Source organism: Equus przewalskii, chromosome 3, assembly GCF_037783145.1.
Source record: "Equus przewalskii isolate Varuska chromosome 3, EquPr2, whole genome shotgun sequence".
NCBI lineage: Eukaryota > Metazoa > Chordata > Mammalia > Perissodactyla > Equidae > Equus > Equus przewalskii.
The window spans coordinates 57,762,985-57,780,137 of NC_091833.1; the positions used below are offsets into that span (position 1 = coordinate 57,762,985).

A 17,153-nucleotide genomic window follows, 5' to 3' on the forward strand; every position below is an offset into this window, starting at 1 on the left:
GTCAACATCATTTTCCCTGATCTTCTAAAACTATCCTGTGGAGGTCAGTCATAGCACAGGACGCCCTGAAGCCAGTGGTGTGGCCAAGCTGGGCCTAGGGAGCTGCCTGCTATTACCCCTGAGAGAGGCCAGTCTGTCCTTGACTCGAGAAAAGTCAGTTGTACCTATTTTTTCATGCAAAGTGTACGGGGTTTGCAAGAAGTTAAACATTTATTCAGAAGAATGAATGAAAGAGGAAAAACACAAGGTGCCAATCTTGTTGACAAGAAACACATTTAAATCCAAATGCTCCAGAGCAAGAATAGCAGCTGCTGCAGGTACATTTGGAAGGTGAAGCAAAGCCAAATCACTCGTCTCTTCGTCAAGTCCCGTCAAGGCAGTCTCCAAAAATTAAGCTTTCAAAGCAAAGCCTCATATAAACCTCCAGGACTCAGGAACTCTCAAAGAGCCAGAGAGAAATGATCTCTCCGCTCAATGTCAAAACAGTCTGCTGGGTCATGAAGGTTTATGATAAAAGGAAAAATGGAGAAGACTAAAAAAAATAAAGCAATCAAAACTTGGAAAATGCAAGACTCCTAGCTCAATTTTTCAAGCAAAACATGGTTTTCAAAACCAAAGAGGGCTTACCATAAAAGGCCCTGAAATGAAATATGGTCAAAAGAGGCAAGTGTTATGGGTTGAATTGTGTCCCTTCAAAAAAAGTTATGCTGAAGTCCTAACCCACAGTACTTCAGAATGTGACCTTATTTGGATATAAAGTTATCGCATGTACAATTAGTTAAGACGATGTCATACCTACTCCAGTATGAGTGTGATAACCTGCTGAACACAAGATTGACATGAGGGAAGCCATATTGTAGAACAGAACCCATATTGTAACTTTGAATGACCTCTGATTAACTAACCCAGACATGCTCTGTAGATTTTATGGCCCCTCCCAGCTCCTATAAGTTGATAAGTTTGTTCTTTTGAGTTTCTTTAGGAATGTGATTGACCCACAGGCAGAGGGTCTATGCTGATAGCCATCATCAATGACAACTGAAAGATCAGGGTATGCGGTGATGGTTCAGTCTTTAATGCATATCCAGTAAAACAAAGGACTATGAGGAACAGAGACCTGATGTCTGCCCCCACCCGGAGACCAGATGTTTCCCCCACCCAGAGACCAGCCCCCTATATACCTGGCCTCTAGTCTTTGTTCTGTAAGACGGTTCTTTCAGACATTAGTTGGCCATCTACCCCCTTGCTAGCAAGCTGTAATAAAGTCCTTTCTCTCCTACCACCTTGCCTCTGAACTACTGGTACGTCTTGCAGCGGGCAGACAACCTCTCTTGGGTGGTAACAACTGTTGTCTTTAGAAGACAGCCAGGTGAATCCAGAGACATACAGGGAGAAAGTGACGTGATGATGAAGGCAGAGCTTGGAGTTGTGCAGCTGCAAGCCAAGGAACACCAAAGGTTGCCCGTCAACCACTAGAGGCAAGGAAGGACTCTCCTCCAGGTTTCAGGGGGGAATGGCCCTGCCAACATCTTTATTTTGGACTTCTAGCCTCCAGAACTGTGAAAGAATAAATTTATCTTGTTTTAAACCACCTGGTTTGTGCTTCTTTGTTACAGCAGCCCCAGGAAACTCATACAGCAGGTCAGATGCCAGAGAAGAGGATTGGTGACCACTCTGGTCCCGCAGGGCAAATACTAGGGGCGCAGGGCAAATACTAGGGGCGTTGTCTCCTCCCACAGGCTAGCAGTGATCACTGGGCAAACAGAAGGCTCCCCATCCCCACAGCAGGCATGCTTTTTCAGCCCAGGGCAGCAAAGAGAAGCAGAGGGTGGGGAAAGCAGGGATTGGCCACCTCAGGGATGCCTGATAAAGGGGAGGCTGACACAATGGCTTTATTTGCAATGCGTCCAAAAGGTCCAAAGGAGATGCTTGCATTTCTTGTGCTCACTCATATGAGAAAATAGCTGTACTTGCCAGTTTTTCTTTTTTAAATACAGTGATTTCATCAAGTGAGTGTCAGAGAAAGTGCTTTGGAAGGTGGTAACAGAGAAGGTTGTTGGGCTGCAGCAGAAAGATGCATGTGATTCAGAAATTGGGGAAGAAAGGGACAAACAAGCAATTTGTGCTGTTTTCTTCATGAAACACAGATTATGATAAGGAGGAACCCTGACCCCTCAGAAGCATGTGTCACTCATGTCTAACCCAGCTATACTCCTGCCCTCTTTTGGCTCCCGGGCCTCATCCCTGGGGATTCTTCCTGCTACCCCAACCCCCCTTACATTTATTCTTCTTTGTTGGCTCCTCCCCTTTGCCTGACCTCTACACAGTAGGTACTTCTTAAATGGAAAGTCTCCTTTTCTTTTCTTTCCTTCTAATCCTGCTGTAGGTTATTTCCTCCACTCCTTCTGCTGTATGCAGACAACTCCCACATTTATATCTCCAGCCCAGACTTCTATTTTGAACATTGGTCTAGTATATTCAATGTCTACTTGATGTATCTGTTTTTGTATCTTACATATGAACTCATTATTTCCTCCCAAGCTGATTTCTTCCCCCATGTAACACTTATATGGTGCCTACTTGTGCTTTACATATATCTACACAACCACTCTATGAGGTTGGTACACAATGACCCCTATTTTATGGGGGAGAAGACTGAGGCACAGAGAGGCACAGCCTTGCCCAAGGTCACACAACTTGTCTACGGCACAGCCAGGATTTGAACCCACATAATCCGACTCCAGTCTCTGGGCTCATCCCCAACTTGCTCTTCTTCCTCAATCTGCCCCCTCCCTCTAAATGGCACCACCAACCACCAGAAACCTGGGAGTCTCCTTTGACTCCTTTATCTCTCTTTCCCTCCAAATCCAATCCATCAGCAAAGCCTGTTGAGACAATCTCAAAAATATAATCTCATGTGCCCTTCTCCCCATCTTCTTTACCCCTGCTGTCAGCCAAGTTACCATCATTGATCCCCTGGATGTGGACATATGCAGTAGTTTCCCTCCTCTCTTCCCTCTACTGTCTACCTCCAACCATTTCCCACATAACAGCCAAGGGATCTGTGAAAGATCTAAATCATAAATCAGCTCAAGGCATTTCTACTGAACATCCTTCTCTGACCTCCCAGTGGACATTGAATAAAGACCAAACTCCTTGCATTGGTCACAACGGCCCTGTACGGTTTGACCCAACCTCCCTTGTCACCCTCACCTGAAGCCACTCTCCCTTTTGCCCATCAGACTTTGGTTCTCTGAGTCGGGCTGATATATGTTGAATTCTTTCTCATCTTAGTGCCTTTGTTCATGCTGTTCTCTCTATCTGGAATGTTTTTAGACCTTCAGTCCTCTGCTTAAAGATCATCTTCTCTGACAGGCCTGTCCTGGCCACTTGATCCGAGTGAGTCCTCTGTTGTTAGTCTCCATCTCAGCAACATTTACCCCTTTAGGGCACTCAGCATTCGGTAAATATCTCTCACTGTTTATACCTGTGACTCTACCTCCTCTAAAATAAAGTTCCAGAGGGCAGAGACCTTTTGTTTTACTCACTACATATAACCAGCTTCTAGCCCAGAGTTTAGTCTCCAGATAGGAGGTTAAGAAATAACTGTGAATGAGTTTCCAGAAGCAGATGGAAACAAGACAATGACGTCCCAAGGTGTGGAATGTCTCCAAAGTCTTCACCAGATAATGGGCTGCCTGATGAAGTTGATTCCTTCAAATATCAATAGTTCAGAAATCAAAGTGACTATTGTATCCTGGGAGATTTGGGAGATGTTAGGAATATTTCAGTGACCACTTTCAGCATCGTGGGCTATTCCAGGTTCTTCAAGGCTAGTTCCAGGGGCCAGCCTGGTGGCATAGCGGTTAAGTTTGCGCACTCCGCTCCAGCGGTCTGGGCTTCACTGATTTGGATCCTGGGTGCAGATCCACACACCACTCATCAAGCCATGCTGTGGCAGGTGTTTCACATATAAAATAGAGGAAGATGGGGGCATTGACGGCCAACATCATTAACACCCACATGACACAAAGGCAAAATGCATTATTTTATGGGTTTTGTATGAGTATGCTTGGGAAGTGACAATCCTAACAATAAGTTGCTACAAACTTAAGAATGCTTCCTGATGTAAAATAAACCTAGATAATGAAAACTCCTTGAATAGTTCATGCAAAGGCTATTGGGACTATCAGGATTCTTTGTGGCCCTTGGAGGATCCTGAAGTCACAACAAAGAGAACTGTAATGCTTCCCCCAATCTCCTTGTCCCCCTCCTATCACTTCATGGGAGTTTCTCATTGCTCTTCAAGTATACCTAGCCCTTCTGCCCTAGAGCTTCACACCTGCTGTTTCCTCTGCCTGGATGGTCTTCCCCAAGCTTTTCTCCCAGCGTATGCCTCCCTCCAGGTTGACTTCTGCTCACAAGCTGAGCAGAAAATAACACTGCCCATCACTCTCATTGTCTATCTCCGCTTTTCTCCAGAGTACTTAAAACTGGCTTTCTATATGATACATTTATTTCTTTGTTTACTAGCTGTCTTTCCTAACAAAATTGGAGGCATGTAAGGTCCATGCTTTTTTATTTCTCTTTCTCTGCTGTATCCCCGGAGCCTAAAACAGTATCTGGCACATAAGAGATGCTTAGTAAATATTTGTTGAATAAGTGGATAAAAATGCTTTCTGGTTCTGGGTCTTGCCTTCTTTGATAATTCTCAAATGCCACTACCAGGCTTTTCAGAGCTCTACACCATATCTCAAAAATCTGACAAATGCATTCTTCACCTTTTGTAAATCCTGTTCACATGGGGCTGCCACTACTCCCATTTCAGCACACCTCCAGAACCTGGTGAGGTATTTAATCAAACACAAATAGGTGAAAACGAAAGGAGCAAAGATCTGATAAAGGAAGAAGAGGCAGACTTGAGAATTTTCTGCTCTTCTGATTTATTCTCTTTTAATTCACGTTGAGACCTCTGCACTAATCTTATTGCTCATACTTTAGAATACTTATTTTTTCTAACTGCTTTGCATCCAACAAAAAATACACTTTCAAGAGAATCAAGTCATATATTTTCCCCTTCACATTCCTTGCTCTCCATCTAAAACTTTTTCTCTTCCTCTTGGCTTCTGATTTACCAGGCTTCTTAAATGGCTATTCATTAGACTGGCAAGTTGTAGTTTTTATTCTAATTAATTAAGAAAGAGGGTCTCTGCTTCCTTTGTGGTTGAACTTGAGTCAGGAAGTGGCAAAGAGCTGCTCTGTAATGCTCATTCCATTCATTCCCAGGAAGCCATTCTCTTTTCACTCAGATTACACAGTATTTCTTTCCAGGCTTTGTCCTGAAACAAAGCTCTAATGTTTTGATTTAGAATCCAGGTCTAACCTGTTTTTCTGTAACTTCCTGCAGAGGACCATTTGTGTAACTAAGTGCCAATATTTACCTAAAGAAGCTTCAGGGAACATGGTTTAAAACACACACCAGACAGGAAGTGGCAGTCTTGTTGAACAGAACTTAATCGGACGTGATGCCTGTTCTGCTTGGGATGTGAATACTCCATTTCAATGAAAATAGTTATGAAGCCAGATCTTCTAGCCCTGAGATGCAGTGGACAGGAGAGAAACCAGAGAAAACGTCAGCACATCCACATGCATGTTAAACAGGCATTCGCCCCATGTGTGTTTTAAATTTGCATGGTCAGGAAGCATAAATACACTAATGGGATGTCCTCACCAAAGCAAGAAATATGACACTTGACAGGGCTCTCACAAACTCCCATACCCAGGACAAATAGCATCCAAATGCCCAGGGCTAGTGTTATCCATGGGACGACATTTGAAAGGCACATCTTTCCCAAATTCTCTCTCACATTAGCACATTGCACCTTTCTTGACAGACCTATGACTGGTGTCATTCTTCTGGGTGACACAGCACAAATGGGAATGCTGTGTCTTCATGTGTCAAACTGCACCCCAGGAAAGAGAGGAAGGGTCAGGTGGGGAAGGGAAGCTGTGCTCTCTAATTCTCACCATAAACACATTATCATGTATTAGCTTTTCCTACTGGGAAGTTTCCACCCTACATAAGCCCTTCTCCAACCTTTCCACCATCAAGAATCCCTTTCATTATTTCTTCTCCATGGACCCCACATTTTGAGTGACTCTGCCTGTCAATCTGAATTTATTACAAAACATTAACTCATTTTCCCCAGTGTTACTTGTTATTAAAGATGGAACTTCCACTCAGAGCTTCTGATCAGCATAAGATAACCAGTGCCATAGTGTTGATACCATCTTGGTAAAAAATAAAGGAATATGATGTTTTAGAAACTATACAGGCTTGATGTGAGTTATATATGTGTGGTATAATAAACAGTATATCTGGTCTTTCTTCTGGGTTCCAGGCACAGAGCTTCAAAAACTGTTGGAATTTTCTGAGTGATAGGTGTGTCTTTATTACGCAAATAAGGTGACTCATGGTGGGCCCCTCCTTAGCTGTAGGATCAGGACTGATCACTAAGAAGACCAGCAACATGATGGAGGGTTGGCACTTTGGGAGGGGAACAGGACTGGAGACTGAGTTCAGTCATGTGGCCAGTGATGTAATCAATCATGCCTGTGTAATGAAACCCCAGTAACAACTCTAGACACTGAGGTTCAGAGGAGCTCCGTGACTGGTGAACACACTGATGTGCAGGAAGGGCAAAGCACTCTGACTCCATGTGGAGAGGGCATGTTAGCTCTGCGTCCAGGGCTCTTCCAGAGCTTGCACTATGTGTAGGCTTTATAATAAAACTGTAACTGTAAATACAGCACCTTCAGTGAATTCTGTGAGTTGTTCTAGAGAATTACTGAACCTGAGAGGGTCACGGAAACTCCCAAATTTATAGCCCATTGGTCAGAAGAGCAGGTGGCTCTGACCCTTGCAGCTGGAGTCTGAAACGAGGGCTGAGCCCTTAAACCTGTGGAATTGTATTGCAGTATACCCACTTGAGTGGGAACAGAGCATTATACATCTTTAAATATATATAAGTATCCAAAATATATATAAATGTAAGTGATTATGATGTGTCAATGTAGGTTCATCAAATGTAACAAATGTACCACTCTGGTGAGGGATGTTGATAATGAAAGAGGCTACACATGAGTCAGGGCAGGGGGTATATGGGAACCTATACCAACCTCAATTGTGCTGTGAACCTAAAACAGCTTGTGTATACATACACACAAGAAAATATTGAAAGTAAGAGTGGTCAGAAAGAATCTTTTTGCAGATACCCATCTGTTTCAGGTGACTCAGAGAGAATCATTCCAATGGGGAGGGGGATGCTGTTGATTTATAATAAAATCAGGCCCAGGAAAAAGGCAGAAGATCCTTTACTAAAACAGTTGCAGGGATATTAATTAGCAAGGAATATGTCTTTAGAAACAAACTAATATATTGAAATGATAGTGATTACAACTAACATTTACTGAGTGCTCAATACATGCCAGGTACTTTTAATGCATTTTACATGAACTGGTTTATTGGTTACAAGCACTAATGATGTAGGTACTATTACTATACTCATTTTGCAGATGAGGTAAATGAGGTGGCAAGAGACTAAGTAATTTGCTCAAGGTCATATTCAAAAGCCTACTTTGTAACCAATTAGAGTTATAAAAAGGAGCACTGTCACTGTGGTTGGACTCTCAGCAGAAACCTTACAGGCTAGGAGAGAGGGGAAAGATATATTCAAAATCCTGAAAAACCAAACTTTCAGCCAAGAATATTCTATTCAGCCTTGGATACTATCCTTCAGATACAATGGAGAAATAAGAACTTTCCCAGATAAAAGCTGATTCCTTTCAGTAGTGTCTTATAGTTTTAATTGTATAGAATGAGTTAGGAAGTATTCCATGAGGCCAACATCACTCTAATCCTAAAGCTAGACAAGGACAACACAAAGAAGGAAAATTACAGGCTAATATTGCTGATGAACACAGATGCAAAAATCTTCAACAAAATATTGGCAAACAGAATACAGTAATACATTGAAAGGACCCTATACTATGATCAAGTGGGATTTATACCAGGAATACAGGGATGGTTCGACATCCGCAAATCAATCAATGTGATACACATTAACAAAATGCAGAATAGAAACCACATGATCATCTCAATAGATGCAGAGAAGGCATTTGACAAGATCCAACATCCATTTATGATAAAGACTCTCAATAAATGCAAATAGAAGGAAAATACCTCAACATTATAAAGGCCATATATGACAAACTCACAGCCAACATCATACTTAACAGGGAAAAATTGGAAGCCATCCCTCTGAGAACAGGAACAAGACGAGGGTGCCTACTCTCACCACTCTTATTCAACATAGTACTGGAGGCTTTGGCCAGAGCAACCAAGCAAGAAAAAGAAATAAAAGGTATCTAAATTGGCAAGGAAGAAGTGAAACTCTCGCTGTTTGCAGATGACATGATTCTATATACAGAAAACCCTAAAGAATACATCAGAAAACTATTAAAAATAATCAACAACTACAGCAAAGCAGCAGGGTACAAAATCAACTTACAAAAATCATTTGCATTTCTAATAATAAACTAACAGAAAGAGAACTCAAGAATATAATCCCATTTACAATCGCAACAAAAAGAATAAAATATCTAGGAATAAATTTAACCAAGGAGGTAAACCACCTATACAATAAAAACTATAAGACATTACTGAAAGAAATCGATGATGACATAAAGAAATGGAAAGATATTCCATGCACATGGATCAGAAGAATAAACATAGTTAAAATGTCCATACTACCCAAAGCAATCTACAGATTCAATGCAATCCCAATCAGAATCCCAAGGACATTCTTCATGGAAATAGAACAAAGAATCCTAAAATTCATATGGGGCAACAAAAGATCCCGAATGGCTAAAGCAATCCTGAGAAAAAAGAACAAAGCTGGAGGCACCACAATTCCTGACTTCAAAATATACTACAAAGCTATAGTAATCAAAACAACATGGTACTGGTACAAAAACGGGCACACAGATGAATGGAACAGAAGTGAAAGCCCAGAAATAAAACCCCACATCTACAGACAGTTAATCTTCAACAAATGAGTCAAGAACATACAATGGAGAAAGGAAAGTCTCTTCAATAAATGGGGTTGGGAAAACTGGACAGCCATATGCAAAAGAATAAAAATAGACCTTTATCTTTCACCATACACAAAAATTAACTCAAAATGGATTAAAGTCTTGAAGGTAAGAGATGAAACCATAAAATTCCTAGAAGAAAATATAGGCAGCACACTCTTTCACAGTGGCCTTAGAAACATCTTTTTGAAAACCATGTCTACTCGGGCAAGGGAAATGAAACAAAAAATAAACAAATGAGACTTCATCAGACTAAAGAGCTTCTGCGAGGCAAAGGAAACCAGGAACAAAATGAAAAGACAACACAGCAACTAGGAGAAAATATTTTCAAATCATATATCTGACAAGGGGTTAATCTCCAAAATATATAAAGAACTCACACAACTCAACAACAAAAAAAAAACAAACAACCCGATCAAAAAATGGGCAGAGGATATGAACAGACATTTTTCCAAAGAAGATATACAGACGGCCAATAGGCACATGAAAAGATATTCACATCACTTATCATTAGGGAAACGCAAATCAAAACTACAATGAGCTATCACCTTACACCCATTAGAGTGGCTATAATTACCAAGACAAAAAATAACAAGTGTTGGCAAGGTTGTGGAGAAAGGGAACGTTCATACACTGCTGGTGGGAATGCAAACTGGTGCAGCCACTATGGAAAACAGTATGGAGATTTATTAAAAAATTAAAAGTAGAAATACCATATGACCCAGCTATGCCACTACTGAGTATTTATCCCAAGAAATTGAAATCAACAATTCACAGAAACTTATGCACCCCTATGTTCACTGCAGCATTATTCACAATAGCCAAGACATGGAAGCAACCCAAGGGCCCAAGGACTGATGAATGGATAAAGAAGATATGGTGTGTGTGTATATATATATATACACACATATACATATATATATATATTCTATGTATATGTAGTATTCTATGAATACTACTCAGCCATAAAAAAGACAAAATCACCCCATTTGAAACAACGTGGATGGACCTTGAGGGTATATGTTAAGCAAAATAAGCCAGACAAAGACAAACACCACATGATTTCACTCATATGTGGAAGATAAACACATGGACAAAGAGAACAGATTCCTGGTTACCAGAGGGGATGGGGATTGGGGGGTGGACATAAGGGGTAAAGGGGTATATACCCGGTGACTCACTAAGAATAACGTACACAATGTTATAAACTATTATGACCTCAATAAAAAAAATACTAACTTGAGGGTTCAAACAAATAGTAACTGTATATATTATTATTCTGTAAAAGTTAAGTTAGGACTTGACCAAGAAGGAAAAGCTCAGAATATTTGCATGAGAGTGTCAGCATGGTAGAAGGCACTACGGAAAGATACTGCTATGGTTCCTCAATAAAACGTCATGTTCCAAGACATTCTAAGTTGTGGGTTGCCTGAGAGCTTGCTATGGGCCTAAAGGCAAAATAGGACAAGGGACCCTGAGTCCAAAGAGTACAAACTGATAAGATCACAGGCCCTTTTCCGAGTATATAACACCTGCCAGAACAGAAACATTCAAAATGTCCAAACAAAGGAAATAGCAAAGCAGCATAGATCGCTTGTCATCTGAAACAGCTCCAGGTTGCAACGCTCCTTCCTCGCTAGAACATACACACCTAGGAAACCAGCTCTTCTTTCATCTTCAAGGGTAATGTACTGAAATTGCTGACGTCTCTCTCATCACTCCATAAACTCATCACACACTGGCAACCACAAACTGATTTACAGTTTTGTAGAGAAGCACGGATTTGATCACTCACTTGTGTTTGCCTGTGTATATGCTTTTGTGTGTAAGAGGGAAAAAGAGAACAGATAAAACTTAGTGGTAAGAATATTTACAGAAATCGGAGGGTTTTTTAAATTGTGGTTAAAAAAGCGTAACAAAATTTACCACATTAACCATTTTTAAGTGTACAGTTAAGTAGTGGTAATATCCACACTGTTGTGAAACAGATCTGCAGAACTTTTTCATCCTGCAGAACTGAAACTCTACATCCATTAAGCAACAAATCCGCCTCCCCCACCCCCGTCCCCAGCCCCAGCCCCAGCCCCTGGCAACTGCAATTCTATTTCCTGTCTTTACAAATCTGACTACTTTAAATACCTCATATAAATGGAACCACGTAGTATTTTCTCTTTTATTACTGGCTTATATGACTGAGCATAATATCCTCAAGGTTCATCTATGTTGTGATATATGTCAGAATTTCCTTCCTTTCTAAGATTGAACAATATTCCCTTGTATCTAGAGACCACATTTTGTTTATCCCTTCATCTGTCCATGGACATGTGGGTTGCTTCCACCTCTTGGCTATTGTGAATAATGCTGCTATGAACATGGGAGTGCAAGTATCTCTTCGAGATCCTGCTTTCAATTCCTTTGGGTATTTACCCAGAAGTGGAATATAATATATGTTCATTATTTAAAAAAAAAATCAGAGCATAGAAGGCGATGCATTGAAAAATAAAAGTGCCCTTGCTCCCAGTTCCACCTTTCCAGAAAGTTTTCATGTAATACAGTCTTTATGTATATATTTTTCTTTTCTTTTTTCTTTCTTTTAAATACTCAGTACATTCTACTCTGTAACCTGATTTTTTTCATTGATTAATACATCTTTGGACATATTCTTATGTCAGTACATACAGAGCTGATCCACTTTATCCCCATTCTTCTTAATGATCACATAAAAATGGCTATAAGTTACAAACAAGTAATTTACTAATTTCACACCCAATGGATGGCCATTTATGCTGTCTGTATATTTTCATTAACACAAATGAATGTCCTTGGGTCCATATTTTTTCAACCTTATGCAAGTATATTTATACGTTAAATGCCCAGAAGTGGAATTACTGGGTTAAAGTCGGTGGGCATTTAAACACTGATAGATATTGCCAAAATATGATCCAAAAATGTTTATTCTCCTATGAACAGGGGATGAGAGCACCTGCCTCACACATCCTCTGCAACACCGGTCTTACTACATTTTTTTCATCTTTACCAATTTCTTAAGTAGAAAATGGCTTCTTATTGTGTTATTTACATTTCTTTAATTCTCAGTGGGGTGTGGCATCTTTTTATATGTCTGTTGGACATTTATAATTCTTTTCATGTCCTATTCACATCCCTTTCAAATTTTTCCATCAAGTTCATTATTCTTATTGATTTATTCAAGTTATTTGTATGTTACGGAAATAAACCTTTGGTCTGATGTGCTGTAAATTTTTTTCCCCTGTGGGTTGTCTTCTGACTCTACTAATAGTATTGTTTGCTGCCATAAATTATAAATTTATATGTAGTTAAGTAGATCACTGTTTTTCTTTAAGGCTTTTGGTTTGTGTCACGGCTGTAAGCACCTTCCCCACTCCAAGATTATTTTTTAAATTCATCCATGTTTCATCTCTTTCATGTCAGCTTTTATTTGTCTGAAATTTTTTATTTTTTTTAGAGATTGGCATCTGAGCTAATAACTGTTGTCAATCTTTTTTTAAAATTTTTTTTTCCTGTTTTGTCTCCGCAAATCCCCTGAGTATATAGTTCTATATTTTAGTTGTGGGTCCTTCTAGTTGTGGCATGTGGGACGCCACCTCAACGTGGCCTGACGAGTGGTGTCATGTCCTCGCCCAGGATCTGAACCAGCAAAACCCTGGTTCGCCAAAGAGGAGCGTGCGAAGCTAATCACTTGGCCACGGGGCTGGCCCCCTGAAATTTATTTTAATTAAGAAGGGAAAAGGAATACAGATTTACACTTTTTCCCAAATGGCCAGAAGTTTTCCTAACATTATTTATAGACTAAGCCAACTTTTCTTCTCTGATGTTAAATGTCATCTTTATCATATAAAAAATTCCCAAATCATATACTGAATTTATTCTCTGTTACTGACCTCTCTGCTTTGGTGTCATCACAAACTATTTTAACTATGTACTTTTCGATTTTTATTTTGTATTATTTTTAGACATCCTCTAGCTGTTTTAGCATGTCAATTTTTTCTGATGAACTTTTTGATCAACTTTCAAAAATTTTTTCTTGATATTTTGATTTGACTCAGATAAGTCCTTGTGTTATGAAGGCTTGATTTTTACTTACCCAGATAGATGCCATGGTCTTTCACCTTTGCCTTGAGTTTAGATCACACTAACCTACAAAAAGAAAAAAATTACCAAATGGTAAAGTCTGTGATTCAGAACACAACAATCTCAGACCAACACTTAATCTTTAATCCAGAAAAGAGAAGTCAACATTCAAAGAGAAACTGTCCCGGGAAAGGATGTGCCTCTAACCTCTAATACCAGCCCCCTCCCTCCGCTGCTAAACATACATCTCCTCGGTGCACAGGGCTGTGCCAGACCTGTGATGGGCTCAAAACAGGAGAGAAGAAAGTCTGTACACAAGTGGTTTACAAATATGTTTCCTGGAAAGCCAATTTTTGACTCATTTAAAACCCAGTAGAACTATGTTGATTGCTGAATTCTGCTAACCAGAACAGACTACCATCATAGGGAACAAACAACAAAACACAGGAAATTGCCCCCACTCCCTAACAGAATTTTAGCTGGTTTCAATTTGATTCTTTGTCTTTGACTGTGAGACCTCTATTTACATTTTACAAAGCTCCAAGCCTACTGCCTGTTCAGTCCAGTCCTCGTCAGGGGCCAGAGGTGAAACGGGCAATTCTTCGATGCAGCCCCGATTGGGAACTCAGGCATACTTTCCATTAAGTAGACATTATTTCAACATGCTTGCGTATCTCCTGGGTTGCTTTAGAAATGCAAGTGGCTCCCACCCATCCTGGGAACAAAATATTCTAAAAATTCAACGATAGCCTCAGAGCAAAGTTCAACAGGAAATTACACTGTTAGCCCCTGGAAATATTTAGCCCAGATTTTCTCAGGCTCTCTGTAGCCTAGGGCAGTGGACTGTCCAGTTACAGGGCCTAACACTACATCCCTCCACGTATACAGTGGACACAAGGTATTACTAGCTCTGGTTTTGCTTTTTAAAGATAGACACAATTTCTTTGAGCCTCAGTTTCCTCATCCATAAAAAGGGGGAGAGAAGGGCTGTCACTGGCATTAAAAGAAATAACATCAGCTAGCATTTTGAGTTCTTACTATGTGCCAGATAGTATCAAAAAGCACTAGAAGGTGGACTCCAGGCTAGAGATTTTTATCACGTTTGTTAACTGGGGCATAAAAGGTACTAAAAAAACCTTCTAGAATGAATGATTTAACATAAGCCTCACAATAATTTAGGGAGCTAGGCATCATTAATAACATCTCAACTCCGCATATGAAATAGTTGGGGCACAGAGAGGTACAATAATGTTCAAGAAAGTGAGGGTCCCCCTGCTGAATCTAGGCAGTGACACTCCAGAGGTATGAATTTAAGCCCCATGCTCCTGCCTTACCCAAGTGCCCAGCCCACACATCATCAAAGCTGATGCTCAGTATGTGTCGATCCAGCATAATTTGTAAATTATTAACAATTATTACTGATTTAAGTTTTACGAAGTAAAGAATTACTCCACAGTAGAGGCCAAATGAGCTAACAATAGAACTTTAAACATCCTTTTCTGAAAGGAATTAGAGTTTCTACATCATATCCTATACTTTTCTCAACAGATTTCTCTATACAACCACAGGGCTCTGGAAACAAGGTTCTGGTTTTTTTTACATCTTTGAATTCCTTTTCTCAGCAGTCTGAAGTTCGCTGCCTTCATGAAAGCCAATGGAGATATCTCTACAGAATAACATTTTAATGAGTTACATTTTTTATGATGTTGATTTTTAAAAAGTTGCAAATGCAACCCTCCCTTAGGGTAGAGACTTGCTATCCACGTAGAACACAAACTCTTGGAAAGAATTTAGCTCCAGAGGTGTAACTTCTTATCAGCAGCCAGAGGGGTCTCCAGAACCTCCTAGATCCAGTGGGAACCAGTTTCCTATGTAGGGGAGGAAGACATTTCCTCTTCCCAAATGGGGGTTCCTCTGGCTGGAGAAGGAATTAAATTCACATGAGACAGAATAGCAAGAGAAAATTAAACAAAGCTTTATGAGGAACCATGGCCCGGGGCCTTTCTTCCCGAAGGAAGAAAGGGCACCGAAGAAGTGGGGTGCACAGAGTGGTTATATACCCCCAAACAGGGTGCTTCGCATATGATGAAATGTCCCTCCCACAATAGTCACAAGATTGCTCTGTTGGCACAGTGCTTGATGGACACAGCAGGTAGTGGGTCTGCTATCTCGGTGGTCGTCGTAGCAGGAGGCAAGTCAATTGTCTGGAGCTGGGCAGTCACAGGTGAGCGCAGCAATCAGTTCCTAGCCTAAGGAAAGATGCTTAATCCTTAAAGAAATGCGAACGTTGGGAGGTGGAGGGAGGTTAGTTACAGGAGGTTACCAGAGAAGCACAATAAAATGCAGATTTAAGTCCTTGCCTTTGGTATTGATTAAGAGTTTCTAGAGAGAAGGTCACCTCCTTTCTTCTTCGTGGTACAGAGAGGGAGGCACCTTTTACAGATAGAGATTTACCTTACAAATGTAAATGTGTCCTAACGAAGGGCAAGTTCCATTCCTCAGAGCCTCCTTCCCTGTCCCAGTTTATCAAAAGCAATCAGCCTCAAATAATCCTGATGCCAAAGAGACATATCTTGGGGTGGCCAATTTCAGGTCCCTACACCTACATATGGTCACTTGCAAGCAAGTACTCAGATTCCTGTTGACTCAAACGCCAGGGGAATGATTCATGCCTGGTGAACGCGACTCTGTTGCAATCAAAGAAAAAGGTGAGTCTTTTCAAGGAAAAGTGAACTTCCCGGACTCCCAACGCCCAATATTTAAATTGACTATTCCTCTATTTCTTAAAAAAAAGTAAGTGAAATAAAATTAGCTGCCAACGTGAAGAGGAGAACGTGCTCTCAAGGATGGGTGGGGTTCCAAGTCCTCAGAACCGAGCTCGGAGCCGGCACCCCCCCCCCCACCCCGCCCCAGACACCAGGGACCCAGCGGACCATTCCGACTCCCTGCTCTTTTTCTGTTCTCAAGACCTTTAGGATTGAGGAGGCCAAGATGGCCAAGTGGATCCCAACGTTGCTAGCTGTGATGGAAAGAGAAGGGGCGGGGGCTCCCGGAGAGCTGGGTGTCAGCTAGTGCCCCGCCCTCACCATAGCTGGGTGACTCTTCAAGAGCTCTGCCCTTTTGCTCCCCTAGGCCTCAGTTCCTCGATTCCGAAATGCGGGAGGCGGCCTCTCTGCCCGCGGAGGCCCCTCGGGCCGTGCACCCGCGCAGCTGCCCGGGGCCCGCGCTGCGCTCGCGGGGACCTGGCCGAGGCGCGCCGGCACTCCCCGGCGCAGGGCGGGCACGCGCGGGGAGGCTGAACTTACCCGAAAGCGCGGCGGGGACGCGGGTGCGGGGAGCCGCGAGCAAGGTGCGCGCTCGGAGGCTGGTGCTCCACACTGGGTCCCGGCGGCGACCGCACCCCCGCCTCCTGCCCTCCTCCCGCCTCCTGACGCCACCTGATCGCAGCCGCGGGCCGGGAAAGGGAAGCCGCGCCTATTGGCCGCTGGCGCTCCGGTTCAGCGCACACGTGTCCCAGCCCTCCGCCCTCCGGGATCTCTCAACTTTCCCACCCTCTCTCCCAGCGTCCGCATAGAAACTTATTTTCTCGGTTTTCACTTACATTAAATTTTTCTTCAGATTTATTGCCCTGCTTATTTGGTTCTGGGCACTATCTTCAGAGATGAGACGGTCCCCACTCCAGAAGCTCCCGGCCTGGTACAGATAGCAAACAGCAAGCACTAGTAACAGTCCATAGCGTTTATCTAGCTTTTACTTTGTGCCAGGCACTGTTCTAAATTCTTTAGAGATATACACTGGTTTAAATCTTACAAGAACCCTATAAGGTAGACACTATTATTATTCCCATTTTATAAATGAGGAAACAGACAGAAAGATTAGGTAACAAAGTC

At 41.7% G+C, this 17,153-nt stretch overlaps 1 protein-coding gene across 1 annotated transcript in view; it reads right to left on the reverse strand.

Moving 5' to 3' along the window:
- Positions 1–16,812, reverse strand: part of ANXA3 (annexin A3) — a 61,892-nt gene extending 45,080 nt beyond the window's left edge. Inside the window, exons 1-2 of the mRNA XM_008536541.2 lie at positions 16,569–16,812; positions 13,277–13,329 (exon numbers count right to left, since the gene is read on the reverse strand). Coding sequence (XP_008534763.1) covers positions 13,277–13,291 — 15 coding nt within the window. The 5' untranslated portion in view covers positions 13,292–13,329; positions 16,569–16,812. The remainder of the gene's footprint in view (positions 1–13,276; positions 13,330–16,568) is intronic.
- Positions 16,813–17,153: the final 341 nt, after the last annotated feature.